Raw genomic sequence first — 15,086 nt, 5'->3', positions numbered from 1 at the left:
CTCTCCCTCTGTCTCATTCCACCACTCTCCACCCTCCGCTCTGTTGTCCTCCTCCTCCTCTCCCTCTGTCTCATTCCACCACTCTCCACCCTCCGCTCTGTTGTCCTCCTCCTCCTCTCCCTCTGTCTCATTCCACCACTCTCCACCCTCCGCTCTGTTGTCCTCCTCCTCCTCTCCCTCTGTCTCATTCCACCACTCTCCACCTCTCTCTCTCTCTCGCTTTGGCACAAGCACAGACGGAGCAGGGGAAAAGCTAGCAGCGAGGCGCGCTCTCTCTCTCTCTCTCTCTCTCTCTCTATTCCCACCTCAGTCTCTCTGCCTGCTCCCTCCTTCTCAGCTCCCTCTTTACCATTCTCTTTCCCTCCATCTCCTCCCTCTCCCCTGTTTTCTTGTTCATAATATGTAACATGATTTGGCCCTCCCTTGTTCATGCGGCGTAAATTGAATCCCACTGTTTCCAGGTTGGCGGCTGCTGAGTCTACTGTTTTCTCCCTCTCACACAATGGGCACTTGAATGCATCACATTTACACGGTAATGAGTTCCTTTCTACGTGAAACACGACACTCATACAGAAGTGTCCTTCAGTGGACGGTGGCGGCACGAGCACGACACACTATGCACTTCTAAATCGTCAGCATCAAGACAGCACACGAACTCGTGGCCCCTCAAGTGCATGGGGGAGCCCTCAGAGGCATTCAAGTTTTCTATATGATTGCATTAACCATGTGTTGGCCAATGTAATCAAGGTCAGCAGAAATACAAACAAGCAGTCACAGATGTAGAGTGTTGTGGTGATGTTATTCCCCACCCTTGTGTCCCTGATGCTTACCCCCGAAGCTTAGGTTCTGGGTAACCGTGTGTGTGTGTGTGTGTGTGTGTGTGTGTGTGTGTGTGTGTGTGTGTGTGTGTGTGTGTGTGTGTGTGTGTGTGTGTGTGTGTGTGTGTGTGTGTGTGTGTGTGTGTGTGTGTGTGTGAGAGAGTGTGAGAAGGAGAGAGTGTGAGAAGGAGAGAGTGTCTGGGTTTGTGTGTGTGCATGGCCTTTGTGTGTGTGTGTGTGTTTTCTTGCGTGTGTGTGTGTGTGTGTGTGTTTGACTCTGTATGCCAGTGTGCAGGGAAGCAGCCCAACAGGGCACTGGGATAATCACTCACCGGTCTGGTGGTCAAGGTCGTGTACTGGGGGACCATCCATCTGAACCTAACAGCTGCTGTGAGACGGGGATAACGGAGTAGAGGAGGGGCGGGGAGAGAGAGATGCAGGGAGAGAGAAAGAGCGAGGGAAGGGTTAAAAAAGAACTAGAGGTGTTTTACTGTGGGTAAGAGAGAAAGAAAGCGAAACGGACAAGGAAAGAGGGACAGGGAAAATTTGGTAGATAAAGGAAGAAGAGGAGGGAGGGAGAGAGAGAGGGAGAGAGTGCTAGATAGTCTCATAGGATCATTATAGTAAACTGAGAATATACAGTATATATTGGCCTCTGTTCCATTGTTAGTTTTTCTTTCAGCTATATGGGCAAACACCAACTTGTTAAAACGGTTGTATTTATTTAAACTCTGCAGGGTGACGTTTATTGTCATGAATCGTACCCTGAAGGCGGAACTAGATAGGCCAGCTGCAAAGTCAAAATTGGCTATATTGTAAAAATACCTGTGGGGAAAAAAGAGCTTTATGGTCTTAAGTTAAGGTCAGGGTTTGGCATTAGGGTTAGCGGTGTTTTTAAGGTTAAGGTTAGGTTATAAAATCAGATTTCATGACTTTGTGGCTGTGCCAGCTAGTGACCGCTCTGCAGAGCTGTCTCCAGGGTACGTCATGACACAAATGCCAACCTGCATAAATTCTCCCTACAGAGCTATAACCACAGATAGATACATTGCACAAGTTAAGCAACTCTTAGACATATCTATGGGTTTACTTTGTCAGTGACCTTTGGGGATTAGGTAAACAAACACAACTCCCTTCAGACAAACTTTATTTGGAGGCTTCTCAAAGTTCACACTCCTGCTGCGAAGGTGAAATGGCTTTGGCATTTCCTGTACCCACACCTGGGGACACGATGCAGCGACAAGATCACCGTTGCTTCCTTCGTCCAGACACAGCAGGTGCTTTTAAACCCAATTACTGGCGCAGGAAATGTCACCCGAACCCAATAAGCTTATCTCAGTGTCTTATGTTGGAAGGCGTCACTCATAACAACAAAGAGTGGGACTCTAGAGAGGATGCTAGCTTGTTGTTAGCCCTTTAGCGATTAGCCGCTAGGCACGACATAAACAAACACCTCTGACGTTCGAATAAACATGGAGACAACAGAGTAACTCGGGTGGGACGAGCATCTCTGAAAACGTAATTTATGAGCGTGGGAGGCTTGTTTGACTGAGGTCGGAAGGAGGGGGGGGAGTAAATAAGTTTCTCTAAGCCGCGGTTTGTCAGAAGCTTTCATGTGGAGGCTGCACTTGAGGGCATAGCTTAGCTTAGCTTGAGGGATGTTATTACACATGCCCGCTGATCTGGGGCGATGCGTGAGAAACGTCCCAGACGCCAGTCCTAAATCAAAGTGAGAGAGAGATGGAGGGAGCGATGGAAACAGAGTACAGAGACGGGAGGTATGAGCGAGTGAGAGAGAGAAAAGACACAGAGAAGGGCAGAGGAATGACAGTGAAAGACAGGGGGAGAGAAAGTAGAGTGAATGAGAGAGGCAGAGAACAGAAGAAGAAGATTTTGTTGGAATGAGAGAGATGAATAGATGAGTGGAAGGAGGCAAGATAAAAGACTGCTGCATGTGTCATGCATAATAAGTGCAGCCAGCATCCCAAGCTCATGGCCTGCCGCTCTGACTTAGCCCGCACCCTTTTTGACAGGTGGGCGGACGGTTGCTAGGGGAAGTAATGCCTTTGTCGAGTGTTCCAACGGGAGACATTTTAACCCCAATCATATGACACATAGCAATAACCCAGAGGGCACCTTATTATTATTATTATTGTTGAATTGGTGTGAATAATTTTTCATGTAGCCTTTTCTCAACTCTACTGAAGTCATATTTCTGTTGAAATGGGTAGATTGTGAGGGTGAGGAATGGGTACACGATACCCTATGCCCTCTGTGGAGATGCCATTTGACCTCTCGGTTGAAATAGGCGGGTGAGCGCTCGGCCATGGTACAGCGGTTTTGCCTTAATTATAGAGTCCTTGAGCGTTTGACTCTTACCTCTAGCGTGGCATCTGGAAACAAGATACTGTATAAAACATATAAAAGCACAGCTTTACCTTGCTGGAGTTAAGAAACCTGGCATGTTTTACTTGTGGTTTTGGACTATGTAATGACTGCATTGTTTATGACAGGGCACTGAAAGGGAACATTTAATAAAAGGCAAAAATCTTATTTGTTTTGCTGTGAGGCATAATACTTGGGCATTCTTACAGTGTGAAGCTTTTGATTTAGCCCCAATATAGTGGCATTGCAAGAGTTCTGTCTTTGCATGTGTACACACAATTAAGGAAGGGGTTGACTTAATAGTTGGTCTTGGTATTTTTGTGGCCGCTTTGTTTTTTGGGGGAAGAACAACAACTGTTTCCGTGTAATCCGTTTTATAAGATGAGAAAAGCGTTGCATGCTATTCATGAACATAAAGAACCCCTTGAAACCCAATTGACGTGTTGAAGCAAAACTGAGGCAACATGCATGAAAGATGAGTCAAGGTTGGTTATGGGGTATTGTTTTTATCCAATGCCAATTTTTTCTTTTCAACAGTTGCATTAATATAATGCTCATGTTAGGATTCGGTTCCCATTAGTTTGGGTCATATAGTGGATATACTAGCACGCTAAGTTAGCACGCTAACACAGAATGTGTCATTGTAGATGGAATTTGCTTCTATAACAGCATGCCTTCAGGGTGAAGACCACCGCAGCATGGCGGGGAAAGGGATCGAGGGTGAAGGATGCTGATGCTTCCAATAATGTGTTCACGTCTGTTGATCATCAAACAGTCACCTCAAGATGTTTTAACAAAAAAAAATGAGCCCAAGTGTCTTTTATCAAACGTTGTTTGACATTTCATACAGCAGGATAAAAAAAAGCTCTGAAATAAATCACTAGTCATTGTTTGAGACACGTAGCTCGCACATGCAATAGAAGAAGACACTAAACGGGCTAGCCATTCTACAGAGAATCCCTCTCTCTGTTGTTTCCCTCCCTCCTCTATCAACCTTCTCAGGGAGTGATAAGAATCAGGGGAGAGAGAACGACAACTCACCAACCCTCCCTCTCTTTCTTTCTTTCTTTCTTTCTTTCTCTCCTCCTCCACTCCCTGGCAATATCCCTGGCAATATCTCTAATTAACATTGTGCTTGTTGTCTGCCTTTTGTTTAATAATGCATGATCCTATCACAACCCTGCTCTTTGAATGGAACACTGCTGAATAGGTACACAATAATACCGCCGAGGGGCTCGGAAAGAAAGGACAAGATTTGTTCTTGTTTCTTTTCTTCTTTTGTGGCAATAAATGTTCAATGGAAGCATCGGCATCGCTGTATGTGTGAAATTTAACTGACACGTGAAACAGAGCGGCCATGTTGCGGAACGAAAGCTTTGGTGACAATGGTCAGAGGTAATATTTGAGGTAACAATGTGCCTTGGGTAACACAGGGAATTCTGATGTACACTACGAGGAAAAAAGACATCCAAAAGGGTTATTCAGCTGTCCCCATAGGAGAACGCTTTTTGGTTCCAGGTAAAACTTTTGGGTTAAATACCTCTGTGGAAAGAGTTCTACCTGGAACCAAAAAGGGTTCTTCAAAGGGTTCACCTATGGGGACAGACGAAGAACCCTATTAGGCTCTAGGTTCCAATTTCAGGATTGATTTGTCGGCTACTTTGTTCTCATTAGGGCTGCTTGTGTTCACATGGATGGCACAGCCTTCCTCTCCCCTGGTTGGTGCTTACGAAACATGCAGATGGCTTTGTTTGTCTGTATCAGCATGTGGAGGGAAGTGGAGGGAGGAAGTGAAAGGAAGGGAAGGCTGCTGAGTACTGTGTATAGTGAGGACTCCTAATGTCATGTCATTATGGAAATTCACACTACATTAATTAACTCAAAGGCTATCAACCCAGATTTCGCATGCAAAGCAAAAGTCAGGGAAGACGTCAGCGACCTTGATTAGAAGAGCTTTCTGTTTCTGTCGTTGCTTACTATGGGTTGCACTTCAGTGATATTCCTATCCTTTTACAGTGTTATGGAATAGAATGCACTATAAATACTAGTGTGTGCTTGTATGTGTATGACACTGTGTGTGTTTGTGTACGTGTGTGTGTGTGTGTGCATGTGAGCCATTGTGTGTGTGTGTGCGCGGGTGCGTACTGTAGGTTGAGATTGCTTCAAATTGATTCTGTTCGCCACGCGCCCCCCGCTCACGGCCACCACAGGCCTCACGGCGCTCTGAGACAGGTAGTCACGTCTATCTCCCCACGACACAAATGGAGTGTGACAGGTGCACTATCTCCCTGTCTTTTCTGCCATTTACAGGCTACAGCTGAAGGAATAAAAGGGGGAGAAACGGGGAGAGAGAAGCGGGGAGATGGGTAGCAGGGAAATGAGGTACTTTGTCATCGTCTACCACACTGATTGCACTTTTGGTTTTCTGGATGTTTTATTTGTTTATAAATCATCAGATAAATAGCCGGACGAATGAGCCCCGTGTGTAAAAGGATTATGCGATTCCTCTAATGCGTTTGTGAGGGTAAACAGTGCTCTGTCTGCGCCTGTGGTGTGGCTAATGTGCTAATGGTCAATACTATCTGTTAGCTAGTATTCGGTGCTACTCTGCTAAATGTCAAACTGTCTGAGGTCAGAGGTCAAATGATGTGTCCGTCTGAAGAAGCGTGAAGGCTCTCAGCGTCAGTGTACCTCAAGCAAGTTCAACCATTTTGTGTGCGTTCCAAATACACATTTTAAGCACAGATCTACACACTGATTAGATATCTACAATGCCTGGAAAAGTGTTTTACATCTCAGGAACCAAATCCACATTATATAATCTGTGCAGACCTGCTTGGAAAATGTGTATGTTGGAATGCACCGTCTGTCTCAGATAATAGCCTCCTCCCATGCTAGGCTATCATGCTAACTGGTTAGCATGCTAATGCTAATGCTAATACACTGTGTGTCACCAGAGCTCATGGAGCGGATTAGCTACCAGAAGAGTCCAGAAATTCATGACCACCAAAACGTGTCAGTCACTATGGATTAAGCACTGGCTTTTGCAAATTCATGACGTGGAATCGAGTGGGCTACTTGCTAATGCTATCATGCGCTGTCAGATCAATTACCCCATCCACATAGCGGCTTTTGATAAAGGAAGGGGTGGCGAAACATGAGAGTGAACACAAGCCTAACCTACTTGGTCATACAGATTTTACGTGTACTTCAAGCAGTGCTTGATAAAGGAGGTGTTGGTTGCATACAGTATACGTTTGGCTAACGCTAGCGTACTCCATCAAACTGTATAGATTTGTTGCGTTCTCTTTTGTCCTAATCCATTTGGAGACACTTAAAGTTATTAAAGCTTCAGCTACTGGTGTAAGACGGGCATAAATATGAGGTGGCGCTGAATGGCTTTAAGGGTACTAAGAACAATGGTGGCATTTTGTCACTATGTAGTTTATGGATAGCACTGGTCTCTGGAGAGAAATCCACCAATATGTTACTGTCTCGCCATACGCTCAATAAAGAACGAAAGGAGACATTAGGTGCTGTGAGTTGAATGGCCTCCGGGGACAGTTTGGGTTAGTTCCCTATTAGTGTTATTAATATAGTAGACTAAACAGGTTAGGATTCCGCTGCTAGCATGTTGAATGTGTGAGTTTTCTGTATGTGCATCTCAGAACCTATTTTTCTAACATTCTTCATAGCACATGGTATCAGTAAATGATTTAGCAAATGATGTAAAAGTCTGACATGGAACAGTGATGATCACAAACAAATAGTTCATTTGATTAGAGCATGTGCGCAAATCCTCGCTGCGAGGATAAAATTGCATTAGTGAGCCCTTTCATCTGTGTACGTGCGTGTGGACGTGCGCACACTAACATGCGTTCCGAAGTGTCCGAATATAGCCTGCGAGCACATCACCCTCTCTCCTCTTTAGCTGTCAGAGTCTGTGTGGGTATGTCAGAAATGTGCACTAGATAGATAAAGTACGAGAAGCCAAATCACTTTGTTTCATTCATGCCTTCACTCTCTTCCCCTCCCCTCTCTCCTTTCCTCCCTCTTCCCCACTCCCTCTCTCCCCCCGCAGGCTGTGAATATCCTGCATCTGAGAAGTCAGACCAGACTGACTCACAGAGCTCTGTGAGCCAGCACCACTGAGGCTGCCAAAGCATGCTGGTGCCAAGCTGTCCCATGATGCACATAGCTAGACCCGCACTGCTCGTCCTGGGTCTGCTCCTCCTTCTCGCCGACGCCGAAAGTAAGTGTCACTTTTCGTCACTTCTTCTCGTCCTCTCTTTCTCCTCAGTTCGTGCCACTGTAGGGATGAGAGAGGTCTCTTTTAAGTGGTCTTATCTCATTGTCACATACACACACTAACAGTTATACACAAACAAAAACACAGCATTCTCTCTCTCCCCCCCCCCCCCCACACACACCCTGATGAGTACATGGCCATAAGTCCATTCCTCTACATTCGTATCCAATATGGAGATAACCATATATATCACCACAACATGGTGATTGAGTTGAAATCTGAGCACTGAGGTGTCACAACAGGTTTCAGACTCCAGTGAGTTTATCCTACTCCGTTTTCCCTGGTTAACACCGCTTCCCATTAATCACTACGTTCCAGGAAGCAGGTGCAGGTGAATAAAAGTTTCACACCGCAGGAATCTCCCTCTTCAGCTTGAATATGTTTGAATAGTGGAGCGTCCTCCCAAGGTCACAGACGAGGGAGCAGCGAAAGAGAAATTGATGGGCGAGACTCGAAACTTTTGGTTGAGAAATGTTCCCTGCAATCTGTTTCATTCTCTCCCATCTCAATTTTCCCCTCCCACTGCATATATTTCTCAGTGAGAGAGATGAATGGAAAAGTAAATTGTCACTTCAGGTGTGTCTAGGTTTTTATTGACTTTGCCATTTTAATCGTAGCAGCGTTTTATGTGCTTTCTATTGAGCACAACTAGCAGTCGTTTAGAATAGAATAGACCATGAACATGGACTATGTCACCATGAACATGGACTGTTCCCATGAACCTGGACTATGTCACCATGAACCTGGACTATGTCACCATGAACATGGACTATGTCACCATTAACATGGACTGTCCCCATGAACCTGGACTATGTCACCATGAACATGGACTATGTCACCATGAACCTGGACTATGTCACCATGAACATGGACTATGTCACCATGAACATGGACTATGTCACCATGAACATGGACTATGTCACCATGCACTTATAGTTTAGATGCTATGACTAATGTGTCATGCAAAAGAAAATAAAGGAAAGCCAACTACCAGACATCCAAACTCGAGTCACCAGTGGGCATTCCACGGGGGAATTTGAGCACAGATGTAACCCATGAGACAACCACACATGCACTTGGCCATCCTAACCCCTAAATCCCCACCTTCCCTTCTCTCCCTGTTGCTGTCTGCGTGCTGTCTGCGTGCTAACAGCTGATCTGATAGCCCTTTGGACAGCTGTGCTGGTTTATCATTTCCAAGCCAAAACAAATTGACCGTGAGGGAAGGCGACGGCAGTCCAGCAATGACTGAGTAACGGAGGAGAGAGGGGGTTGGGGATAGGGAATTGGATGACAGGCCAGTGTCCACAGCTGAGGTGTAAGAGAACGGAGAGCCAGACCAATTTGAAGTAGTACATATTTGCTCAGGGATTATGTCTTCTCTCAGCTATATCCAACTACATCCTGCTATATCCAGCTACATCCAGCAATATTTAGCTATATCCAGCTAAATCCTGCTATATCCTGCTATATCCTGCTATATCCTGCTATTACCAGCTATATCCTGCTATATCCAGCTATATCCTGCTATATCCTGCTATATCCTGCTATTACCAGCTATATCCTGCTATATCCTGCTATATCCAGCTATATCCTGCTATATCCTGCTATATCCAGCTATATCCTGCTATATCCTGCTATATCCTGCTATATCCTGCTATTACCAGCTATATCCTGCTATATCCAGCTATATCCTGCTATATCCTGCTATATCCTGCTATTACCAGCTATATCCTGCTATATCCTGCTATATCCTGCTATATCCAGCTATATCCTGCTATATCCTGCTATATCCAGCTATATCCTGCTATATCCAGCTATATCCTGCTATATCCTGCTATATCCTGCTATGTCCTGCTATATCCAGCTATGTCCTGCTATATCCAGCTATATCCTGCTATATCCTGCTATATCCAGCTATATCCAGCTATATCCTGCTATATCCTGCTATATTTAAGCAACAAGGCCAGAGGGGCTGTGGTATATGGCCAATATACCATGGCTATGGGCTGCTCATAAGCATGACGCAACGCAGAGTGCCTTGATACAGCCCTTAGTCATGGTATTTTGGCAATATACCACAAACATTGCTATTATAAACTGGTTACCAACGTAATTAGTGCAGGAAAAATAAAGGTTTTGTCATACCCATAGTATACGGTCTGATATACCATGGCTTTCAGCCAATTCAGCATTCAGGGCTCGAACCATCCGGTTTATAATCAGATATATACAGCTATATTCAGCTCTCTCTTCTCTCCACCTTTATTCTTTGTTGCTATGGACCCGTTCTTGCGGATATTCCTTTTCTCTGTCTCCCTCTTTCTCTGTTTTTCTTTCACTCTTTTTCTGTCACTATTTTTCTTTCTTTCACTCTCTCTCTCTCCCTCCCTCCCTCCATCGCTTTTGAGCCTGTGTGTTAGCACCATGCCAGTAACTGCATCTATTTTATCTCTAGTGTGCCACTGCATCTGCATAAACACTTCAGCTGCTCAGCTCAGCCTTAGGACTCTCCCCAATACTGCAAGACCAAAATACCTACCGAATAACCCCCTCCCACCACCCACCTCCTCACTTTAACACTCTGAAAACCCATAGAGGAAGAAGGGAAGCTGAATGCCTCCGTCAGTGCAGTGTGTTAGCCCAACTGGGGTGTGTTAGCCCCGCAGGCGAGGAGATATGGTGGAGGATATGAGACACGTGAGAGGGCGAAAATGGCTGACTCGGCCTGCTCAACAGATGGCACCATCCTCGGAGCCAGTCCTGTGTGCCCATGTCCGGCTGGCTGCCCTAACCTCTCCCGCAAAGGCGGGAAAAAAATGTCCCCGGACAGAACAGCGCACACGTAGGGAGGGTTTGGGGTTTTGGCGCTAACGATGCTAACATGGACGAATGCTATATGGCAATGCTTTGTTTGGTTAACATGTGGATAGGCATGGATAGAAAGGGCCTTTTGTTGGCATAGGACTGTGCCTATGTGGATTTGAGGCTATTACTTTAGTTTATGTGGCAAATTGGGCTCGGGACTATTGAAGGAGGGCATTATTTTCCCTGATGAGCCCCGGGGTGAGATGGGGGGACGCCGGTGGTGGAATCAAACAACCGTGCTGTGTCTCTGGTTGAACAATGGCATAATAGACGAGCAGGAAAACCCATTCCTACTCTGAAGGAATGATCTTCGGGAGTGTATCAATGATCAATAATGATCAATAGATCATCAATTTGTGTCTAGCTGCACTGAGGAAGGGGCCAGATAGTTTGAAGTGCCCAAAGGGAAAAATGGCAGAGGACAAACAAACAAGCACAAAGGCAAAACCATTAGAGACTCTAACAACCTCCAGGCCTTGTTGTGTTTTGTTTGGTGCTGTTTGTTTGCTAGGAATGCTGGGGAGGCAAACAGTCGCTGCATTTAATGTCGCTAGTGAATCACTGATCTGTTCAGTTCCCTCAAACCCATGACTACGTCACAAATAGCATCCTATACCCTACATAATGCACTATTTCTGACCAAAGCCTCTGTGGGCCCTGGTCAAAATGGAAAGGATATATAATATAGAGGTACCTAGGGCTGGATTAGAAATGGTTTGTCTGAAATGCAATCCTCTTCCCTATATAGTGCATTTTTGACCAGGGCCCACAGAGGCTTTGGTCAAAAATAGTGCATTATGTAGGGAATAGGATGCTATTTGTGACGTAGTCATGGGTTTGAGGGAATTAAACAGCTCAGTGATTCACTAGCGACATTAAATGCAACGACTGTTTGCCTCCCCAGCATTCCTAGCAAACAAACAGCACCAAACAAAACACAACAAGCCCTGTAGGTTGTTAGAGTTCTCTAATGGTTTTGCCTTTGTGCTTGTTTGTTTGTCCTCTCTGGCCCCTTCCTCACTGCATCTAGACACATATTGACGATCCATTGATCATTATTGATCATTGATACACTCCCAAAGACCACTCCTTCAGAGTAGGAATGAGTTTTCCTGTTCGTCAATTGAGCAACTACTTAGGTCATATGTGACTTGTTGCTTTGAATCCCTCCTAAATCAATCGCTCTATGGACCCTGGTCAAAAGTAGTGCACTATATAGGGAATAGGGTGCCATTTGGAATACAATCTAAGTCACCCTGGGGCCTAATGCTGGTTTAATTGATTCTCTCCGCTAATGACGGATGGCGTGTCGTATCCCAGTGGAGTGAACGCTCCTCTTTTAATGCGTCGAATAAGTATCGACGGGCTCCCCCGGACATCTGTAAACAGTCGAACCACTTTCGTCCCCAAAACCCGCTCTATTTGGCTGTCCTTCACGCACGCGTACACACACAGGATGCATCCCAAATGGCACCTATGGGCCCTGGTCAAAAGAAGGGAATATGGTGCCATTGGAGATGCAGAACACTCTATCATTCCCTCTGGCATAGCCCTTGATTAACTACGTGGAAAGTGCAAAAGCAAATACTCTCCATCTATTTATTCATCCGTCCATCTCTCCCTCTCTCCTTCTTTTACTTTCTTCGCTCAAGCCATTGCGTGTGGAGTGAGAATAGAAGGGCGAGAGAGAGAAAGGGAGAACAATAACGTGGGGAATTACACACATTTGTTACGCTGGCTGCGTCCTACACCAACAAATGAAAGTGCTCTTGCCATGTTCTGATGGCTCAAGTAGAATCAGGAGACAGACTAGTGCGTTTCCATGCAGAGGTCAAATTGTACGCGGCTCTGCGGCGAACATAATGTGCAATGTAATTACTCAGTGCACTGTGAGGAACAGACTTTCCCATATTGTTATTATTCACGGGCATTATCATAGGGCTCGAGCTCGACCACGTCACTGTGTCACTCGGATGGCTGTCAGGGTCAGTGTCAGTGTATGAATAGATTATGGAATAATATGGTGTTTTTCCCGAAAATTATACATATTTTTATGGAGTGTATATGTCAATGGTCATTAACTTGATGCTTTTAACTCAATTTATATTCATCCATAGAGCCACACATTCATAGACCTTCTGACAGGCACGTACACACACACACACACACACACACACACACACACACACACACACACACATAAGAATGCACACACACACACACACACACACAGAAACACGCAAACACAATCTAGTACAACTAACCTTGTGGGGACACACAATTCAGTCACATTCAAAATACTATTTTCCCTAACTGCTAACACTAATCCTAACCCTTACCCTAACCTTAACCCTAAACCTAGCTCATAACTCTAAAACTAACCCAAGCTCTTAACCCTAAACCTAACACTAACCCTAACACAATTTCTAACCTTAACCCTAAATCCCCTAAAAATAGCATTTGACCTTGTGGGGACTAAAAAATATCCACAGTTGGTCCAAAAAAAACATTTGTTTACTATTCTTGTGGGGACTTGTAGTCCGCACAAGTATAGTTAAACACGTCCACACACACACACACACACACACACACACACACACACACACACACACACACACACACACACACACACACACACACACACACACACACACACACACACAGGCTCATGTGAGCACACTGAGCCGCACCTCCTAGCTAAACTTAGGGCTAATGATACTGTATTCCCAGATGTCAGGGGGTTGTAAATTGTGTGTTTTATGCTTGCCTCCCCTAATATGAATTATTGTAAAATAATGTTGTATTTGCATATGGGCTTCCAGGCTGTTCTGAAATTAGCATTTTTACAACAGTTCAAATTAAATTCCACAGCTTAATTTGCCTGCATGGTAATTCGATTTAAATTGAGTCCATTCCACTCTGACCATGTTCACAGCACAAATATGAGTTAGAAAACCCCAAAGGCTCCAGAACCCTCCTCAACAACTGTGTTAAATTACAAACCTGTGGTTCAGTCGCACGCAATCAGATCACAAGACAATGGAAACGAAATTAAGCACAATGTTATCGTGGCCTTCGGAGAAGCTATCCGCTACCAGGGCTTCACTATCATAAAGGAATAAGCAGTAATCATAATTTTCTCCAGTAGAAGTACTGTACTCTACAAACTCTGTGTTTCACGATCTTGTCGTTACTTTATAATGTAATTACTCCATAGGACACTGTGCATTGACCATTTACGCTGGGAATGCTGGTTTGTCTTGTAGAAACCCCCTGATAGTCCGTTATTTGATGCTGTTAGCCTAGCTATGGAATGCTGTAATTTGGCCATCCACTTAAGGTCAGAGTACTATACAAAGATTAGGCCGATTCCCAAAGCTTCTTGACCCTCACATACACATAGAAAGGCTAAGAAATTGAACTTTTTCTTACAATACAAAGGCATTGTGCATGCTCAGATGCACATACCGTAATTAAGGGCTAGCCTCAGGCGCTAATGCTATTTTTAAGTGCACTTACGTCTCCAAGAGACATTGACTTGATAATGGAGGGGCAATTTAGCCACTCTGAGGCATTCGAATCCAAGAGAAAAGGTATTGACAGAACAAAACCTCCTGAACACAAAGCCAAATAGCCAAATGGTTCTGGTGCGCCCTCTTGACTGACAACTGACCAAGTCTCTTCACAATACAAATGGATTGTGTTTTCCCATTCACAATACACACCCAATTCAAACCTAAATTGAAATGAATTTGGACAGATTTTACCTCAGGTTTTGGCATGTTTGTCTGTCAAAGATGGAATATAAAGCCTGATTTGAACTGGATGCTCCCAGTAAGAGAGCACAAATGGCCAGGTTTCACACAGAACCCTCTAGTATGCCTTTGATGCCGTGATCAGCCGGTGAGCCGAACACAATGCCAGCTGTTCTGCGTATGCCTGGGTTACGCTTGGCACAGCGTTTAGCATGCTGGCATATGCTAAAGTGGATAACCCCTCCGTATGCCAGAGCACCCTGTAACAATGCAGATGTTGCGCGACGTCATTAGAGTGACTGTGCAATTAATAGATAGAGCCTTTGGGATTATTGGATTTGGTCACTAGCTTGAATGGATGTGCTTTACCGTTAAATCATTATTCCTGTTGCAGAGTAAAGGGTACTGTTTTGTGGTTTTCTAATAGTGGGTACATCAATGTGGATGATCAATGTTAGTACATTACGGTGGCGAATCGTGGCTATTGGACCTTCAGTGGAGGAAAAACGTATTTTAACACGTTTCTACCAAACTCAAAAATCAAGAGAAATAACAGAAACATAGCATCACTTAGGCCTAATGCGCCCAACTAAATGAAACAGGCCTGAGGCTGAGCCATGCTTCGGCCTGCCACTCACACAGAGACGGCACCCGCACTGACAATGCTACCAACAGCAACAAACCACACTGCTTTCACAACCCATGGTAGCCTAACGCCGTCACTATCCCACTATCACCAAAAGCGACTACGGTGACACATAAAGGATGTGAGTGTGACAGGCCCGTGATGCTGAAAGGACAGCGACCGTAATACGCAGCTCACTCCATGTAGGAGAGCGCACTTTCTGTAAAACACATAGACTGATAGAAAGGCAGCAGTCACACACAGCATGATGTTAAAGAATAATCAGGCCATTCACTAGGACATAATAAGCCAGTAGGTCCCAATCA

At 44.9% G+C, this 15,086-nt stretch overlaps 1 protein-coding gene across 42 annotated transcripts in view; it reads left to right on the top strand.

Annotated features, from left to right (window-relative positions):
• The window catches only part of LOC115194257 (receptor-type tyrosine-protein phosphatase delta), a 393,126-nt gene that overhangs the window by 226,091 nt on the left and 151,949 nt on the right, over positions 1–15,086 (top strand). For all 42 annotated transcript variants that reach the window (XM_029753824.1, XM_029753815.1, XM_029753802.1 and 39 more), the window contains one exon: positions 7,285–7,455. In XM_029753824.1, coding sequence (XP_029609684.1) covers positions 7,368–7,455 — 88 coding nt within the window. In that variant the 5' untranslated portion in view covers positions 7,285–7,367. The remainder of the gene's footprint in view (positions 1–7,284; positions 7,456–15,086) is intronic.

The sequence above is a fragment of the Salmo trutta genome, chromosome 5 (assembly GCF_901001165.1).
Source record: "Salmo trutta chromosome 5, fSalTru1.1, whole genome shotgun sequence".
Taxonomy (NCBI): domain Eukaryota; kingdom Metazoa; phylum Chordata; class Actinopteri; order Salmoniformes; family Salmonidae; genus Salmo; species Salmo trutta.
Note: the sequence above shows the minus strand (reverse complement) of the source record. Positions and strands in the feature narration are given on the sequence as shown.